Here is a 19180-nt window from a genome sequence, read left to right on the forward strand (position 1 = left end):
TTCTGAAGTGGGCTTGGACCGGACAGCGGTGCACACAGAGGACTGTCCTCTGTAAGGAAGTACTCATGTCTGTCCTAGACATACACAAACACACCCAGAGAGGCTCAAGCACTCATCATGTAGGATTTGCTCATTCCCTGTAATAGGATCTCCTTTACTTTTCCTGTTTTCCCCACACTGCCCTGAAAGACGTCTCTATTCTGTAGGTCTTCAGCACATCCACAGAGGGTGATCTCAACCTGTCACTATATCCGGGTAGAGATTCAATCACAATATTCAATCACAAACCAGCAAATTCAGGTTACGCAATTACAGTTGATTGGGAGGTCTTGTGCAACAGACATGCTTTCCTGCTTTCAGGCCGAGGGAGTTGGCCTTTGTTCACAGACAACTTTCCGGGTCATGTGGCCAGCAGGACTAAACTGCTTCTGGTGCAATGGGAAACTGTGATGGAAGCCAGAGCGCACGGAAACGCTGTTTAGCTTCCCTCTGCAGTGGTACCTATTTATCTACTTGCACTGGCGTGCTTTTGAACTGCTAGGTTGGCAAAAGCTGGGACAGAGCAACGGGAGCTCACTCTCATCTAGGGGATTTGAACCGCTGACCTTCCGATCGGCAAGCCCAAGAGGCTCAGTGGTTTAGACCACAGTGCCACCCGCGTCCCTCATATTTGGGAGTAGGGCTGGGCGATGTAATTGAATTGAAACATTGCCCCAAACTGGTTTGAAGTCTTGATTGCACACATCACAAGCCAATGCTCCTGAGGGTGGCTCCTGGACCCGGAGTTGGTGGTGGCTCCAGGCGGGTTAAACTCCCCCTCTACCATGGCCCAGGTACAGTGGAACCTCGGTTTATGAACACCTCGGTTTACGAATTTTCGGTTTATGAACGCCGCGGACCCATCTGGAACGGAATAATTCACTTTCCATTACTTTCAATGGGAAAGTTTGCTTCAGTTTATGAACGCTTCAGTTTATGAATAGACTTCCGGAACCAATTACACCCATGCTTCGGGTTAAGTACGCTTCAGGTTGAGTACTCCGCGGACCCGTCTGGAACGGATTAATCCACTTTCCATTACTTTCAATGGGAAAGTTTGCTTCAGTTTATGAACGCTTCAGTTTATGAACAGACTTCCAGAACCAATTACACCCATGCTTTGGGTTAATTACGCCTCAAGTTGAGTACTCCGCGGACCCGTCTGGAACGGATTAATCCACTTTCCATTACTTTCAATGGGAAAGTTCGCTTCAGTTTATGAACGCTTCAGTTTATGAACAGACTTCCTGAACCAATTGTGTTCATAAACCGAGGTACCACTGTACTGCCCATCAGGAGTGCTATTTACATAACAACAACAAAAACCCATGCATATATTGCAATTAATGTCTCTATCTGGTTCCAATGAAGCTGGAGGGAGGGTTTCCAGCTTTTTTGTTTTCGGATAGCTCCGGTGTGTTAACAGTTGTGATAAATGCAAAATGCTCTTGAATTTGCTCCATTTTCCCCCTCCCACCCCCTTAGCTCCTGCGCTTTCAACAGCAAACTCCCAGCTGCAAAACTCATTAGAAATAACTTGGCCTGTCAACTGATTAAAGTATTTTTTTCTTTAACCTATTAAATCTCTTGCTCTTAACTGATTACCATATTACATTTTCTCCAGCACTGGTTGATGGTATGAGGCTCCTCCTGTTCAATAAAGATTGTGGGTTTCCCTTTCCAAGGCAACACAAATAATTCATTATAAGTAAAATCCTCCCCCAACACATTAAGCCTAAACTGGAACCAGAAGATGTACACAGATGTTTCACGCCAATTGTATTTGAAGGGGCTGAGTCATGTTTTACAAGCGATGGCACCAGGTAGCTTGCTTTTTGAATTCTTTTGTGGAGAATATATGAATGGATCAATCGCATGGATTCATTGGCTCTATGCTTTCTGTGTAGCATCAAGACAGTTTGTGAAGGAATGACAAGCTGCCTAGAGAGAAGTTAGCAATCCCTTGTGAGTTTCACAAGGTTAGGAAGGAGAGTGTTGGCTGCAGACTCCTGATGTTAAGACACTCTAACAACCAAGGGCATAGCATGGGTTGCAAGCAGCCGGGGCAGGGCAAGTGTTGCGCCCCCTGGTGGACTGAGCAGTAACTTCACCAGCCAGCGTCTAATCAAGGGAGTCTCTCCTTGCAAACTATCCCCATCCTGGGAGACAGAAATGCAAAGTCGCTGAGTCGCCTCATCCTCCTCTCCTTGCTGAGAGGTGCTCAGCAAGCTCCAGCAGTGCTTTCCTGCCTTCCTCTTCCTCCCTCCCTTCTTAGGGGTGCGTCAGCCATGAGGAGAAGGAGGTGCCCCCCAACCCCAAAGGCCCAGCTCAGGCGTGGCTTGGCTCCCTGCATCTCCAGCCTCGATAAGGGAACCTATTGTGTGTGGGGGTGTCTGGTTGGGCCCCCTGAAATTTGCACCCAGGGCCATGGCCCCCTGTCCCCCATGCTATGCCACTGCTTACAGTTCAGCAGGAGAAATCAGTCCCTTTTATTCAGCAGATTTTAAGGTAGCATTAAAAGCGGCGCATCAATTATTTACTTACTATTATAATATTTTTTACGAGCAGGGGATCATTTGGATTCCGCCCCCCTCCAGCACAAATACTGTCTTGGGTCGTGTCTGGTCTCTAAATACTATGACCATGCGTGCTTGTGTGCTTATGTATCTATATCTATCCCCTTAATTGCTGAATGCTGGCTTTAGCTGCTGTTATAGAGGGAAATTTCAAGCAGCGCTAACCAGATTGCTCTGTCAGCACAAGCATTTTTGCTCTCCTGATGGGACAGTGTGTCCTCTTCTCTCTCCCCACCCCCGTGTGCTGCTCTGGAGATTCTCTCCCCTACATGAACCAATTGGGTTGGGGGCAAGCGAGGGGAGGAGAAGAGGAAAATGCTAGTGAAAGTTCTTGTACAGGCTGGAAAGGCCAGTTAGGGCTTGTTTGCACTCATCCCATGCCTAGAAAGTACGGACCTGTGAGGCTTTCTGCTTGTTCCATGCTTTCTAGGGAAACCTGCTCTTTAGAGCTGAATCGGAGCAAACATCAATTTGTGGACAACCTAACTGACGTTTGCTCCGAATCAACACTAAAGAGAAGGTTTTCCCGGGGAAAGAGTGGGACAAGTGGAAGCCTTGATGAACTCTTAGCTGAATCCAGCCGCAAAACTCGGAGCGTTAGGATGCAATCCTGCACACACCCTGACCTAGGAGTAAGTCCCACTGAACTCAATAGGTCTCACTTCTGAGCAGACAGGCATGGCGTGGCAGCCAGTTATCTGAATGCTAGCTATTCCTGCTCCTAACAGAGACACTGAGGCTAAAGCCTAGTGTTTCCCAAACTTGGGTCTCCAGCTGTTTTTGAACTACAACTCCCATCATCGCTAGCTAGCAGGACCAGTGGCCAGGGATCATGGGAATTGTAATACAAAACAGCTGGAGACCCAAGTTTGGGAAACACTGCTATAGTCTGTCATCCCAACCTTCTCTCTTTGCAAGACAACAACAACAACAATAACAACAACTTGCAGTTTAGGAAACTCTCAGCTGAAGAGCAGACTTAGCTCTGGGCAGGTACTTAGATGCCCTCAACCACTTGCAAGACTGCCCACTCTGGCTTCTGCTGGCAATGCCCAATGGTGGCTGCTGTCCATTGGGACAGAAAGCAGGGAGACCAACAGTTGATGAGGCCAGGGCCAATGACAGATGGAACCACCCCCTGCCTGGTTGAAAACAAGGAAACAGGCAGTTGGGGACTACCGGTAGTTGAGGGCAGACTGAGGTTGGTGGGGCTGTGCTCTGTTCATCCTAAGGGATGAGTCTCCACTGACTGGCACATGGTTGTGCCAGTCAGCAATCGCACGGTTCAAAGATGGAGTTAACTCTTTCTCCAACAGACTTGGTTGAGTGTCAGGCCTAATGAGCAGAGCAGCTCATTCCCGGTGGTCTTCCTCCATGGACATCAGTTGCCAAGACTGAAAGTCCCCGCCGTCTCACAGCTGTCTAAGTCCCTTCCTCTCCAGGGCTTCCCCTAAGCAATCAGAGGCCGCACCTGCATGCAGCCAACCTCCCCTCCACCCTTTTCATGCCTCTTCTGGTTCTGGGAGTCAGGAGGGAAGGGGAGCCTGACTCATCTTTGACTCTTGGCCTCCCTCCAAATCTGCTTCAGCTTCTGCCTCTGATTCTGGACTTCTCACTGCTACAGACCCTCCCAGCTCACTAAGCCCTGTTACCTCTTCCGCTTCCGACACCTCCTTCTCTCAGTCTTCTCCCTTTTCTCCCTCTGGCCACTCATTGTCATCCCACCACCAATCTGCAGACTCTGAACCTTCTTCCCTTGGGGGTTCCCCAGCTGGTTCCTCCTGCCATTCCTCTGCGTCCAACCAGTCCATGCCTCTGTATGGACCATAGCTGCCAAGTACCCCGTTTCCCCCGGGAAAACCCCTTTTTTACTTACCTTTTCCCGGTGGTCCCCCGTATCACTTCATCTCCCGTTTTTCTCCGTTATTTTCTCCTGCCGGCGGCCATTTTTTTTCTTTCCGATTTGCCCTTCTATGGGCACAAAAAATGGCCGCCGCCAGCTTCAAAAGTCGCATCTACGCATGTCCGGAAGTGCATAGACGCGACTTCCGGTGTTGGCGGCGGCCATTTTGATGCCCATAGATGGGCGGAGCGACACCGGAAGTTGCGTCGGCACACTTCCTGACATGCATACAAGCGACTTTCGAAGCTGGCGGTGGCCATTTTTTGTGCCCATAGAAGGGCAAAGCGACACCGGAAGTTACATCGATGCAACTTCTGGTGTCAAATGGCTGCCGGTCCCGGATTCTGCAGTCCGGAACTTGGAAGGTAAGGTATGGACCTTTGCTAATATTAGGGCTAGCCCATTTCCTCTTCATTTCCAGCTCCCTAACTCAAAAGGAACCTGTGTTTTCTGACCAGTCCTAGAGACGGCTCCAGAACGCCAAATCATTTTCAAAATAATAATAATAATAATAATAATAATAATAATGGAGGAAGTGCTGTTGTTGTTCTTTGTCCCAGAGCAGCCCTTCTGTTTACAATTTAGCACAAGCCTAATCCAATGAAGTCTGCAGCCTTAAGCAACCCTGAATTACGAGTAAGCCCCTTTAACATGTGTGGGGCTTCCTCCAGGTTAAACATATATGGATCTTAAAACACTGTTACAACCTGCCAGGGCCGTCTCAAGCACATCGGGCGCCCTGGCGTCGTGGTGCGGAGATCGCTCTGGCGCCCCCGCCCCCCTCTGTTTCTTGCCGCGGCTGGTGGGCGGGTGCAGCACGCAGCATGGTTTCCGCACGGCTCTGCTGCGTGGCGCCCCCTACCGGGCCGGCACCCTGGCGCCCCGTGCCACCCAGACTACCCCTAGAGCCGGCCCTGCAACCTGCAGACTATGGGGGCTCCTCCAGCATGGCAAACCTCTGCTATTGCTTTAGTTAATACTTAGTCTGTAGAATAGATCCAGGGAACTCAAAAACTACTTTGGTTCTAATAAAGGCATTACAAATTTGACAGTAAGCAAGCTCACAGACCTCAGCCATAAGTAGGTCCCCCTCTTACTCGAACTCAGCACCTTAAATCAAGCCCCCCCCCAAACCAGCCCCACAGGCACTAGGGGCTGATGCACGAGCCACTCACCATGGTGAAGTCATCAGGACCGCAGTCTTTACCGCGGTATTTACAGGCCAGCATCATGTCCTCAAGTTTGTGGCCATGGCGGTCGTAAAAGCTGTACAGGTTGAGAGGCTCCTCGGGGCCCTCGAGGTCAGGCAAGGCCAACGGGAAGCCAGCTTCCAGGTAGGCGCCAGGGTCATCGTAGCCCATGAGTGGAGAGATATAGGACAGGTCGTCGAAGGTGAGCTGGGAGCCCCGGATGCGGTTGATGTTGCAGAGCGTGATGGCGGGGAAGACCATCTCGGCGCTCTCCATTTCGTCCAGCTGCGTCACGTGATGATATTCCAGGTAGTAGAAAATCCGCCCAGCTACCTGGGACAAGAAGATGGAGAGGGAGATCAGGAACGCACCCAGCCAGAGGGCCTGGCGCACGCCAAAGCTGCCTTCTACGAAGATATGGTTGACGCCGTGCAAAGTGCAGCTGTTGGCAAAGTCCACCAGGTTTGGAGCGCTTCCTTCTTCGTCTTCATCCTTCTCCTTCTCCTTCTCCTCCTCCTGCTCCTCCTCTGGCACCTCTCCATCCTCATAGGCTTCCTCCATGGCTTCTGGCTCTTGCTGTTCATAGTAGGGTTTGTCCCCATTGCTCTCTGTCGCACACTTGACCGCGGCGTGCTTCTCTTTGTTCGAAGAGAAGGAGATGGTGCAATATATCTGGATGGGCATCCTACAGGGGCCCCCTCTGAGCAGCCCTCCCCTCGCCTGTTGGCTGTTGTATTTGGAGGGAGGCTTTGGAATGACTTCTTCTGGGGCTGGAGAACGAGGAGGGGTTGTCAAAGAGAGAAGAGAAAAGGAGAGGATGGGCAGAACGGAGGTGGGTAAGATGTGATGGGTGGGGACAGAAGGAGATGGGTAAGAGAAAGGTTGGGAACAGAAGGAGACACAGAGGGAAAGAAGACCCCAAAGGAGAAATGGGACAGAAACGGCAAGAAAATAAGATGGAACCAGAAGTGAGGGAATTTGGGGGTGGGGAGGAGAGAGAAAAGGAGGAGTGTGGCAGAAAGAAATGAGAGGATGAGCTGCCTCCTTCCTTCAAATCTGGCATCCAGAGTCAAAAGCTGATCCCTGGCTCCGAATGCTTCCGTCCTCCGACACTCTGCTCCAAAGTTGGGAGTTTATGGCTGCACCGGACAGAGCGAGCTGTTTCCCTCGCTGGTGCTTGCTGGGCATATGTTCCTCCTAAACAGGCTACAGCAGCGCAGAAGTCAGACTCAGATGCCTAGGACAGGGTCTGCTTAATAATTCAACAGCTTCCTTGGTATCTGTGTTGGGGTTGGGAGGTGCCAAGGGAAGGACAAGCCACTCTCCTCCCCGCCCGCCCGCCCGCCCCCAAGCACACGCACACCCAGAAGCCACGCCAGTGCCAGATTTTTTCCTGCACCCAGCATGTCACTGACGGCTCCAGCCTCTCGCAGCTGCTCCTATGTGCCTCCGGAAGCCGTAGCCTCGAAACAAAACTGGGATTTGGGTTTAAAATCGTAGGACACGGGGCTCTCGAAAGCCCAGTGCTGATGGCTTTCAGGAGAGATCAGAAGCACGCCCCCTGCAATTGCACTCGGCTTTGGGTCTTGGGTTTTTATCCAGCCAAGGTGGGGTTATCTGCTCTCATGCCTATCCATTGACTCAGAGGGAAGGCAGAGTTCTGTGGATTCTTAAACTAGGCTGTGAGGTGGGGTTTGTACTGGGGTGAGGACATGCACCGTCCCAAACCCTCCTCAACCCCAAGCGCCTCGGCTTTGTGTCTGCGAAAAGAAAGAAGGCATCCCCTCCGCCCAATAAGCACATTTGCTTCCACACCAATTCCTCAGCAGGCGATTAAGAGAACCAGTCCCTCACAATCCCTAGAGACAGCCAGGAACAGCAAAGCCCACCGAGCTTCTGGTCCACTTCAATGGTGAACAGACCTTCAAAATTGCATTTTAATGGATCAGTTCCTGTTGTGCTGCCCATTTCTCTACCACCGTTGCCGACATGGGTGATACATAAGAACCTAGCATAAGAAGAGGCCTGCTGGATCAGGCCAAGGGCCCATCTTGTCCAGAGCTCATCAGATCTCATCAGGAGTAAGGGTAAAGGTAAAGGACCCCTGGGCGATTAAGTCCAGCCAAAGGCAACAATGGGATTGCGGCGCTCAGCTTGTTTTCTGGCCAAGGGAGCTGACATTTGTCCACAGACAGCTTTCCGGGTCATGTGGCCAGCAGGACTGAACTGCTTCTGGCACAATGGAACACCGTGACAGAAACGCCATTTATCTTCCCGCCACAGTGGTACCTATTTACCTACTTGCATTGATGTGCTTTCGAACTGCTAGATTGGCAGGAGCTGGGACAGAGCAACCCTATCACGGGGATTCAAACCGCCAACCTTCTGATCAGCAAGCCCAAGAGGCTCCATAGCACCACCCGCATCCTTATCAGGAGTAAGACCCTTGTCTGGAGGAGACCTCTGGATGCAGCCAGCTGATAGGAACCATCGAGATTAAGGGTTCGCTTCCAGCAACTGCAGCACAACAACCTCAGTGCTTGGCTGGAAAACCTCCTGGAACAACATCGCTGTTACCTGCATTGTGCTTTGACTTCAAGCTAACCTGCTGACCAGTCTCTACCCAACTTTGTTTGCCCATAAGTGGACCTGAACGTGATTCCAGGCTGCTCTGTGCTTGTCTATTGCCTGATCCCTGTTTTGTGCTCCGATTACACAGATCCTGGATGCCACTTTTGCTTACATTTTTGCTGCCGCTAGCAGGTTTCCAGATCACTAGGGAATCTAGGAAGAGCAGGACAACGTATGGGGCGTTCGCTATTGCCCATCAGACCCCTCTCTATAGCACTGCAGATGCTGGTTGTTGCCCTGTCTCTGCTCTTCGAATCTCAACTGGTCAAGGCTACATCATGCCTCTTTGTCAACATGCCAGTTTTAGCACCGCCTGCCCCTTTTCCTAAGCAAGGCTCTGCATTTTAAACTTTTAACAGTGGCATGGTATTCAACCGGTGTGGATTTCATGGCGTTATGGTTGCAGGAAAACCCTGCTTCTGCTGAACTCGGGGCTAACACGCAGTCGATAAAGACACAGGAGCCTCTGCCAAGCGAAGAGTTGGCTACATGGATCTTCTTAGTGACAAGTAGAGAAAACCGCTCATTCAAATTTCGAAGCCTTGAGTTATCAAGTGACAAGAAGAAGAAAATGGTCTGGCCTGCTCATGCTAACACTTGTAGATTTAGAGGCAGAGGAGCAGGGGCTGGGAAGAAGTTGGCAACCCTAGCTAAGAAGGATCAGCAGAGAGGACAAGGAAAGTAAGAGTCCATGAAATCTGTAGGTCTGATAGCAACAAAGCAAACTGCTGAATTGCTAGCTCAAAATTTAGAGGGGGAAGAGGTGGTTCAGATTACGGTTATTTGTTTAATGCAGAGTTCCCCAAACTTGGATCTCCAGCTGCTTTTGGACTACAATTCCCATCATCCCTGACCACTGGTCCTTCTAGTTAGGGATGATGGGAGTTGTAGTCCCAAGTTTGGGAACCCCTGGCTTAATGGAAGTTGCATGGATCTGTGAGGTTTTGAAATATGGGGTGCCCATTAAGTGCAATGGAGCAACAGTGAGGAAAGGAACCATTCCTGACAATGAGAAGTATCACTCAATACCCCCACTGGTGGCGAATGTCTACCCCATGAAGCTATTTTGCCCAAGCTGTGCCCACTTGCTCTACACCCTTGATGTGGGGCGGTGAAAGATAAGGCTGGGCCAAAGGCGGTTTGTGCACAACACTTTGCCAGCCTTGACTATCAGGTGGTCCTCATTGTATCGTATCATCAGGTGATTGACAGGGGGCAGCCCCTGCTCAACCATCTTGCGGGACAGATCCAGCGTGCGTGCGCGTGCGTGCATGCGTGCACACACACACACAGCCTTCAAACAAAGGGATATCCAGGGGCCCTATTCATGCAAACAGTTGGATTTTGCAGATTTGTGAGTGAGGGCAAGTCAGTAGAAAGAAGCAGCAGGTTGCATGCAGCTTTGCAAAGGAAGCAGCCCCATCGCTCCCCTGGCTCTGCGGCCTTCCCTTCCTCCTCCCCGCCCTGTGGTTTCCTTTCCCTGCATTTGGGAGCCCATTAGCAGTGGCCACAAAGCAATTTCCAGCAGCTTGGTCACTGCTGCCGCCCAGCCCGAGTGTGGGAAGCGGGAGGGGAATGAGAAGAGGGCAAACCGGGCAGCACTTTTGGGCCAGGGGGAAAGCGCTCAGGAAATTGACTTTTTTGGCCAGTGCCAGCTCAGCATAAGATCACCTCACCGCACCCTGTTGGCTTAACTGTTTGTGAGCTATCGCCCTGCCTAGTCCATGGTTGGCTCTTGATTGCCACCTGCTGGTTACACGGGCATGGGAATTTGAGGATGCTACCTAGGAAGCTGCCCCTTATCCCACCACATTGGTCCATGATCAAGCTCAGTATTGTCTGCATTGGTTGGGAGCGGCTCTCCATGGTTTCAGGCAGGAGATGGTCTCAGTTTTACCTGGATTTGACCTGGTGCCTTTTGCATGTGACAAAGATGCTCTGCCACCGATCCACTGCCTCTCTGTTGACCTCTAGGACCATTTGGAGGCAGAGCTTAGTAGTACAGCGTCTAATTTTCAGGGATAGCTCCAGTTCAATCTCTGGCACCCTAAACTAAAAAAGTCCAACAACTTCAAGTCCCAGAGAGTTCTCAATCTGAGATTGCTAGATCTGAGATTGCCTATCAGTGTGGACAATATTGAGCTCAATGGGCCCAATGATTTGATTCAATGTGACACGGACTCAGTTAGATCAGCATGGTGTTAATAACACCAAGGTTGCGGGTTCGATCCCCATATTTCTGCATCACAGGGGGTTGGACTAGATGACCCTCAGGGACCCTTCCAACTCTATAATTCGCTAATTCTATGACGGCTCAGGACCACAATACCTCAAGTACTGCCTCTTTCCATATGGACCTACCCAGACCATGAGATCATCCTCTGAGGCCCTCCTTTGTGTGCCTCCTCCTTGAGAGGTCCGGAGGGTGGCAACACAAGAACAGGGCCTTCTCTGCAGTGGCTCCCTATCTTGGAATGCTCTCCCCAGAGAATTTTGTCTGATGCCTTCATTATACACCTTTAGGCACCAGGCAAAAATGTTCCTTTTTAACCAGGCTTTTGGTTGATCTGATTGACATTCTATACTCTTTTTAAAACGTGGCTCTTTTTTGGGAGGGGTGGTGGTATTGGGTTCTTGTTTTTATTTTTATTTTATATATTGTGATCTTTTCAGTGAACTGCCCTGAGACCTCCGGGTATAAGGAGGTATATAAATTCAATAAATAAATAAATAAATAAATAAAAGACAATATTGAGCTCAATGGGCCAATGATTTGTCTCAATGTCACATGGACTCAGTTAGCTCAGCATGGTGTTGATAACACCAAGGTTGTGGGTTGGATCCCCATACAGACCACCTGCACATTTCTGCACTGCAGGGGGTTGGACTAGATGACCCTCAGGGTCCCTTCCAACTCTATAATTCTATGAATATAGATATGTGGATATAGATATATGCTTTACCCCACCAGCTGCTTAAGTAGAGCAAAGACAAGGGACTGTAATTCCAAGGGAGAGCCCCGTGGTGTAGTGGTTAGTGTGTCAGAGGTTAGTGTGTCAGACTAGGAGCTGGGAGACCTGGGTTCAAATCCCCCACTTTGCCATGTAGCTCACTGGATAGCCTTGGGCCTGTCACTGCCTCTCAGCCTAACCTACCTCACAGGGTTGTTGTGGGGATTAATTGAGGAGGCGTAGAACCATGGACATGGTTTTCTCCTTGGAGAAAATGTACAGGAGATGTACAAAGTGAGATGTACAGGAAATGCAATAAATAATAATATATTGATTGTACAGCACCATTCTCATTGTCAGGGAATCTGATACGAGTTCAGGGCTGGGTAGGAAAGACATGCTCCTCAAACTCTGGGCTTAACTTCTGCTGTTGGTTGAAGTTTACTATACTAAGTCAATGGGACCATTGGGTCAGGCAAGCTATAATTTTGGTTGAAAAATCATGCAGGGACCATTTTAACTGACCTCTCAAAAGCTTTCACGTGGAAGGTTCGACCACTCAGAGGCACATAGAAAGAGATAGAGAGATAGAAACTCAGTCCCTTAGGAAAGCCAGTCTTCTCCATGTCTTACATTTGAAAGACAAAAACATCAATACTTCAGCTCTATTTAGTACAAACTGGCTGCTTCCTCCTTATCAGTGCTTAGTGTGTGACACAAGCAGATGTTTCCTGCATACTCTCTGCAAACATTGGCTTTCAACGGGGTGGCTGTTTGTGAATTGCCAAAAAATGAAGAAATTTAACACACACACACACACACACACACACACACACGGCTAAAAGAGGAATCAGGACTGCATAAAATGTGTGTGAGAGAATTGATATGCACAAATGCAAATTCAGAAATTTTGAAATAACATTTGAATAGAAATACTTCTCCCCATTGTGGGGAAGACTGCAACGAGGTGACCTGTGTGCTGCCACAGTTGACGGGCACCTCCCTGGTGTTTTTAGGCTTCTGCAAACAGAAATCCACTACCTTCAAGGAGAGGGTTGTTTTCTATAAAGAAGGACGCAACAGGGAAGGGACCAGCAGATTCTGAAGCAGCTATTAACAGCATGTCACCTCCTGAAAAACAGAGTCCTAGGTTGGATCAAGGAAGCCCCACGGCTGATATCAAGGCCCTTCACCACGGCAGGAAAGGAGGAAGGAAGTAAAGCCAGTGAATTAATTCATCTGGGATGGGATACCTACCGTATGGCCTCCAACTGTTATTTTCAGTAATAATAATAATAATAATAATACCACACCCTTCTGGCTGGGTTTCCCCAGCCACTCTGGGTGGCTCCCAACAGAATATAAAAAACACGATAAAACTTCAAACATTAAAAACTTCCCTAAACAGGGCTGCCTTCAGGTGTCTTCTAAAAGTCAAATAGTTGTTTATTTCCTTGACATCTGATGGGAGGGTGTTCCACCACCACTGAGAAGGCCCTCTGCCTGGTTCCCTGTAACTTCACGTCTTGCATTGAGGGAACCACCAGAAGGCCCTTGGAGCTGGACCTCAGTGTCCAGGCGGAACAATGGGAGTGGAGACACTCCTTCAGGTATACTGGACCGAGGCCGTTTATTTGACTGCACCACCCCTGAACATTGGCGATTCTGGCAAGGGCTGATGTGTGCCAGAGTCCAGCAACATCTGGGGTGGGGAACTGGTTTCCCTGTCACTGCAATGCATGAATGAATGCATTCTCATTTAGACAGGGAATGCGTGGTAGTGTTAAGCACTGGTCTTCAGTTGGTAGGTTTGATCCCTGATGACCCACCCTTGGAGCATGCCAGGAGCTACGATGGGCTGCTCTGCCCATTTTCTTTGACCTGAAAGAAGCAAATGTTATGGATATGCGAAGTCTAGATTAAAGTGTTTCAGAGTAAGATTATACAATCGTACCTTGGATCACGAACGCCTTGCAAGTCGAACGTTTGGCTCCTGAACGCCGCAAACCCGTAAGTGACGGTTCCAGTTTGCAAACTATTTTGGGAAGCTGAACATCCAACAGGGCTTCCACGGCTTCTGATTGGCTGCAGGAGCTTCCTGCAGCCAACCAGAAGCCGTGCTTTGGTTTCTGAACATTTTGGAAATCAAACGAACTTCCGGAACGGATTCTGTTCAACTTCCAAGGTACGACTGTAATTATAATGTAAATTTCTATATCACCCTTCATCTAAAGACCACAGGGCAATTTGCAATATAAACACACAGAAATATTTTGTGCCTGGATGGCTCAGTTGGTTAGAGAGTGGTGCTGATAATGTCAAGGTTGCAGGATCGATCCTTGTGTATGGGACAGCTGCATATTCCTGCATTGCAGAGGGTTGGATTAGATGATCCTCAGGGACCCCTCCAACTCTACGACTCTATGATTCTATGAATACATATTATAATAATTTAAAAAAATGCCCGTCCCCCACAGTTTGAAATGCCATAAAATGTTTCATTAGCCAAAGGCCTAGGAGAAGAGGAACGTTTTTGCCTGATGCATAAAGATATGGAACAAAGGTACCAGGTGCTCTCCTTCTAATATCATACATGTATCAGAAAAACTATCTGCAAGACATCTGTTATTCTCCAGACCCGGATAGACAAGGATGCCCAAAAGCATTGCAGGGGGTTGGACTAGATTACCCTCGGGCCCCTTCCAACTCTAAGATTCTACGGCAATGAGGAATTGTCTCTGTGATAAAAACCACTTCCAGAAGAAGGAAGAGTTTGGGTCCCTGCCCTCACCAGTTTCAATAGGACATATTGAAGCTTTCTAAATCAAAGAACCCAAAAGCCCACACATCCATAGAAACTGCACTGAGAAGATGAGCCTCTGTTCCAGTGCTTTACTTCCCTCGTAGTTTGAATTGGTGCCTGATTGTGATTCCTTGCACTAAGGAAATGCCATCCAAAGGCTTCTGCTCCTTCTTTTATTGCCTGCTGGCTTTCAAGAGCCACTGATGATCATCAACCTCCTTTGGCCTAAGGGCAGGGAAAAATAATTGAGATTTCTTTAATAAATACAATAGATCAATCATCTTCCATGTCTTGCAGTCAGATGGGTTGCTCAGACCTTGAGACGTAGCGCCTGATTATTCTATACCTGTATAGAATGGTACGCGATGGAAAGTTCAGTCCTCCTGCAGCAGGAATCGCTCTTCTTTGAATGAAGGCGTGAACCTGAGAATCCATTGTTACGGCTCAGGAAGGTTACAAAGGGCACTGGAAACCAAGTAGGGTATGAAGGAAAGGAGACAGGAAGAATGCTAGTTATCAGCACCTTGGTTAGGGTTGCCAACTGACCAGGAGAAAAATGGCCTGACCTTTAGCAGCAGCATGATGTACACAGAACAACAGGCGGTCCTTTTCTGACGTAAAAGCGGCATTACTGCCTGCAGATCAAGCTGCTGATAGAAGTGAAAGGGCCGAGGAGAAAGCTGACAGCTGAGATCCCAGTCCCACAGCATCTCAGGCAGCAGGAGCAAAAAGTTGGTGATGCGAGGGCTAGTTCCTGATGGGCTTAGCAAAGGAGGCAGAGAGCCATGTGACCTCAATAGCTCAGTTAGTTATAGCACAGTGGTGATAATGCCAAGGTTGCAAGTTCAATCCCCGTATAGGACAGCTGCATATTCCTGCATTGCAGGGGGTTGGACTAGCTCAGTGATGGCGAACCTATGACACGCGTGTCAGACGTGACACGCAGAGCCCTCACTGCTGGCATGTGCCCCATCAGCCCATTTGCACTGTTGTTGTTGTTGTTGTTGTTGTTGTTTCCCCATTTGTTCTCCCACTCCTCCTCACGCTACAGCTTGTCTCCACTTTTTTGTTGTTGTTGCTGGTAGCCAGAGAGTGGTTTTTAACCCTTTCTGTGCTGTTTTTTTCTGGCGCTTTGGCAGACTATGGGTGTAACAGTGTTCATTTTTTAACCCATTCTGTGCTGGTTTTTTTTGGCACTTTAGCAGACTATGTCGGTGCTGCGTGTTAGTTCCAGCGAAAGTATTATTATTCGTCATTTATTTCTGTTCTCTTTCCCCCCCCAAAAGTGCAGCAGCTTTGGGGCACCCCCCCAAAAAAAGCAAAGCATCTTTTGCACTCCCCCCAAAAACCTCCAAAACTTTGGTCAGCAGCTCTTAAAAATAAGGGTTTTTTGGTTTGGTTTGGTTAAATAATTAGATTTGGTTTATTAAATACAGTTATATACTACAATTATACATTTTTGTTATTTAAACTATAAATATTGCAAAATTATATTTTTTTTTCCATGAAGTGACACAACACCCAAGTTATGCTTGGTTTTTTGGTGAATTTTGACACACCAAGCTCAAAAGGTTGCCCATCACTGGACTAGCTGGTGCTTAGAGTGACTCCCTTCCAACTCTGTGAATCTATGACTTTGCCACCTGAATGGGGAAACTCTCCCTCCAAATTTTTCAGCTGAGGGTGTGGCACAAGGATAAATCTGGCTTCTGCAGCTTTGATAAGTTCCAAAGATCCCGAGAGTCCATCTTCCCCAACTCAGCACCCTCCAGACGGACTGGGACTGAAGGCAGATGTAGTTCCAAACATCAGGAGGTCGGGGAAGGTTGATGCTGGCAGTGGTGGTTTGTAATTTTTTAATGCGAGGGCTGAAGTTGCTGCATCCTCTGGGTGGCACATCCAGGCAAGGCAAAGAAGGCCTGCTTGAGAAGGCCTGATGCTTACATGCTTATCTTATCAACACATTTCTATCTACATTGCTTTCCCACATGGCACAAGGTGAGCTACAACAAATAAAAAGCTCACGAAAACCCCCCAACAACAATAACAATAGCTGAGTCAAAGAACCAACATGAATTTGATTCGTTCTTGAGGTCCGGCTGGATCCTGAGGTTTTCGCAACCGGAGGAGATGCGTAAGCCAAGGTGCTACTGTATATGGCCGCTGAGACCACATAACACCGGTCCTGAAAGACCTGCATTGCTCCCAGGATGTTTCCAAGCACAATTCAAAGTGTTGGTGCTGACCTTTAAAGCCCCAAACAGCCTCGGCCCAGTATACCTGAAGGAGCGTCTCCACCCCCATCGTTCAGCCCGGACGCAGGTCCAGCTCTGAGGGCCTTCTGCAGGTTCCCTCACTGCGAGATGTCAGGTTACAGGGAAGCAGGCAGAGGGCCTTCTCAGTAGTGGCGCCCGCCCTGTGGAATGCCCTCCCATCAGATGTCAAGGAAATAAACAACTGACTTTTAGAAGACATCTGAAGGCAGCCCTGTTTAGGGAAGTTTGTAATGTTTGATGTTTTATCATGTTTTTAATATTCTGTTGGGAGCAGCCCAAAGTGGTTGGGGAAAATAATAACATTAGGGTATAAATAATAACATTATTATCATTATCATCATCATCATCATCATCAGTGCACTGGGTCACCCCAGGGAGGCTTCACGAACATTTAGCGGAGCCCTGGGGGGCATCCCTTTAATACCCTGCAGCCATACCTGCCAAGTTGCTGTCGGAGAAATAAGGGACCGGGCCGGAAGTAGCAGACCGGAAGTAGCGCTGCCGCCATTTTGGAACTGGGCGGAGCATGCTCAGAAGCGACTTTTGATGCTGCTTTGCCCAGTTCCAAAATGGCCGCTGTGCCAGAAGTCGCACTGCAGCCATTTTGGAACTGGGTAGAGCAGCATCAAAAGTCGCTTCTGAGCATGCTCCGCCCAGTTCCAAAATGGCCGCCACACCAGAATAAACCGGGGGGGGGGGAATCCGTTTTTTCAGCTAGGAACAGCTGGAAAAACAGGGATTTCCCGGGGAATATGGGAGACTTGGCAGCTATGCCTGCAGCCCTTGTCTTCCTGCATCATCTCTCTCCCCTCTCCCAGAAACATTCTGGGGAGCCAGCGGGGTAGAATGGGGCACAGTGGTACTGGAACTGGAGAACTCTCACTCACACACATCCTCTAACGGAACCTCAGTGGCTCTCGCAAGGGAGCCACCGAAAGAATGTGGTTGGTCAAGGGAGCCATGGACCAGTGGGTTATCTCTACAAACCATCTGAAAACCCAACAGGATCGTTCTCTTAACAGTCATAGGGGTATGATCTTTTTTTCTTTTTACCAACTGTACTTGTGTGTGTTGAAGAAACCTCTGGCTTTTGTACGGCTGAAATATAACCCCCTGTACAATGGTAAGCATGGCATCCATTGCCCCTCCCACTTTTGCTTTTGTCCCCGCCCATTTTCTGTCCCTGGCAAGGAATGCAGAACGCTGGTCTGAAAGATGTCCCCCACCCCCCTCCGGTGTAGCCAATGCTCCTTCTTGGACAGCTGCCTAGACGTACGGAGAAGAAAAGCTGACTCTGCCTAAGAGATTAACTTGAGGGGTATCTGTCTCCTTTTATCAATGTGAATTTTGCTTGGTATGAGGACGATGTGCCTTGGAAGAGAATTGAGCTCCTCCCTCGCTGCTCACCTCCCCTGCTACCTGCCGCCAACTAACAGCTGGGAGACGGGCTAAATTCTCTCTCTCCTCGCTCCAGTGTTGGAATCTCTCTGCCTTTGCCCGCCTTGCGTTCTTAGAGCAAGAGAGAAATAAGGAAGCCTGCATTCAGCAGCTCCCGGGAATGCTTTTGTTCCAGTTCCAGGCCCAGCGCCCGCTGCTTCCAGTACCGCAGGCCCCACTGACGCATTGAGGTGAGCACCTCGGGGCCACCTTAATGGTGCATTTGGTAGTGAGCATTGCATTAAGCCAAATGTGCTCCAGGAGGCGGAGGGACCCAATGTCTGGAACGGGAGTACCTTTAAGTAATTGAAGTTGGAGGTGGGGGGAGTCTTTAGAGGCCGGGGGAGGCACTGCTGTAATGAAAACACTCCATCACAGGCAGGCAAAGCAGCCTGACACATGGCTTGGCTCACGCCGTGGCAGCGGCGGAGAATTACTGCTTGCTTCCAGCACTCCGCGTCTGGGCTGAGGAGGCAGGCTTATGAGAGCGGAGATGGATTTCGTACCCTCTCTCGGCTAACCGTTGTAGCTCCGAGGCTGCTCTCTCTCAGTTAGCATATACATGCATTTGTCCCCGAGTGCTCAAGCCAAACCTCTCTTTGGCTTGTGCCAGTGTGGTGTAGTGGTTAAGAGCGGTAGGCTCGTAATCTGGGGAACCGGGTTCGCGTCTCCGCTCCTCCACATGCAGCTGCTGGGTGACCTTGGGCTAGTCACACTTCTCTGAAGTCTCTCAGCCCCACTCACCTCACAGGGTGTCTGTTGTGGGGGAGGAGGGGAAAGGAGATTGTTAGCCGCTTTGAGACTCCTTCGGGTAGTGATAAAGCGGGATATCAAATCCAAACTACTCCTACTCTTCTTCTTCTTCTTCTTCTTCTTCTTCTTCTTCTTCTTCTTCTTCTTCTTCTTCTTCTTCTTCTTCTTCTTCTTCTTCTTCTTCTTCGCCTCCTCCTCCTCCTCCTCCTCCTCCTCCTCCTCCTTCCTCTTCCTGCTGCTCAAACCTGTCAGCCTCTTCCCAGGTGCGCTGGACAAGCAGCTGTCCCTTTTGATAGAGAGGGCTGCCAGCTGTTGTGGGAAACAAAATGTTGCCACCTGGGCACGGCCTGGAGGCTGCCCCCCACCCCACCCCCCAGGACCAGAGTTTGGTGCTGCAAGGCTCTGTTCCTCACAGTGGTCCTCTCCTGATGTTATTGGTCTACCCATCTCATCATCCCTGATCATTGGCCATTCTGGCTGGCGCTGATGGGAGTTGGGAGGCCGACAATACCTAGAGAGCACCCAGTTGGCTACCCCCATCAAAGGCAAATGGCTCTTGTCTGAGCATGCAAGTCTGCAACCATGCAAGGCTTCCCATCACAAGGAACCCCATGCAAATCT

The 19180-nt window shown here is 49.3% G+C and overlaps 1 protein-coding gene across 4 annotated transcripts in view; it reads right to left on the reverse strand.

The window, feature by feature from the left end:
• ASIC1 (acid sensing ion channel subunit 1) overlaps positions 1–19180 on the reverse strand; it is a 177541-nt gene that overhangs the window by 33609 nt on the left and 124752 nt on the right. Inside the window, exons 1-2 of one of the 4 annotated variants that reach the window (XM_060270981.1) lie at positions 6243–6392; positions 5694–6206 (exon numbers count right to left, since the gene is read on the reverse strand). The exons of 2 other annotated variants lie outside the window; for them this stretch is intronic. In XM_060270981.1, the coding sequence (XP_060126964.1) occupies positions 5694–6206; positions 6243–6392 (663 nt within the window). Of the gene's footprint in view, positions 1–5693; positions 6393–19180 lie in introns of those variants that run through there. One more of the 4 variants, XM_035107939.2, reaches the window with a different exon arrangement.

This window comes from Zootoca vivipara, chromosome 2 (assembly GCF_963506605.1).
Source record: "Zootoca vivipara chromosome 2, rZooViv1.1, whole genome shotgun sequence".
Lineage (NCBI taxonomy): Eukaryota > Metazoa > Chordata > Lepidosauria > Squamata > Lacertidae > Zootoca > Zootoca vivipara.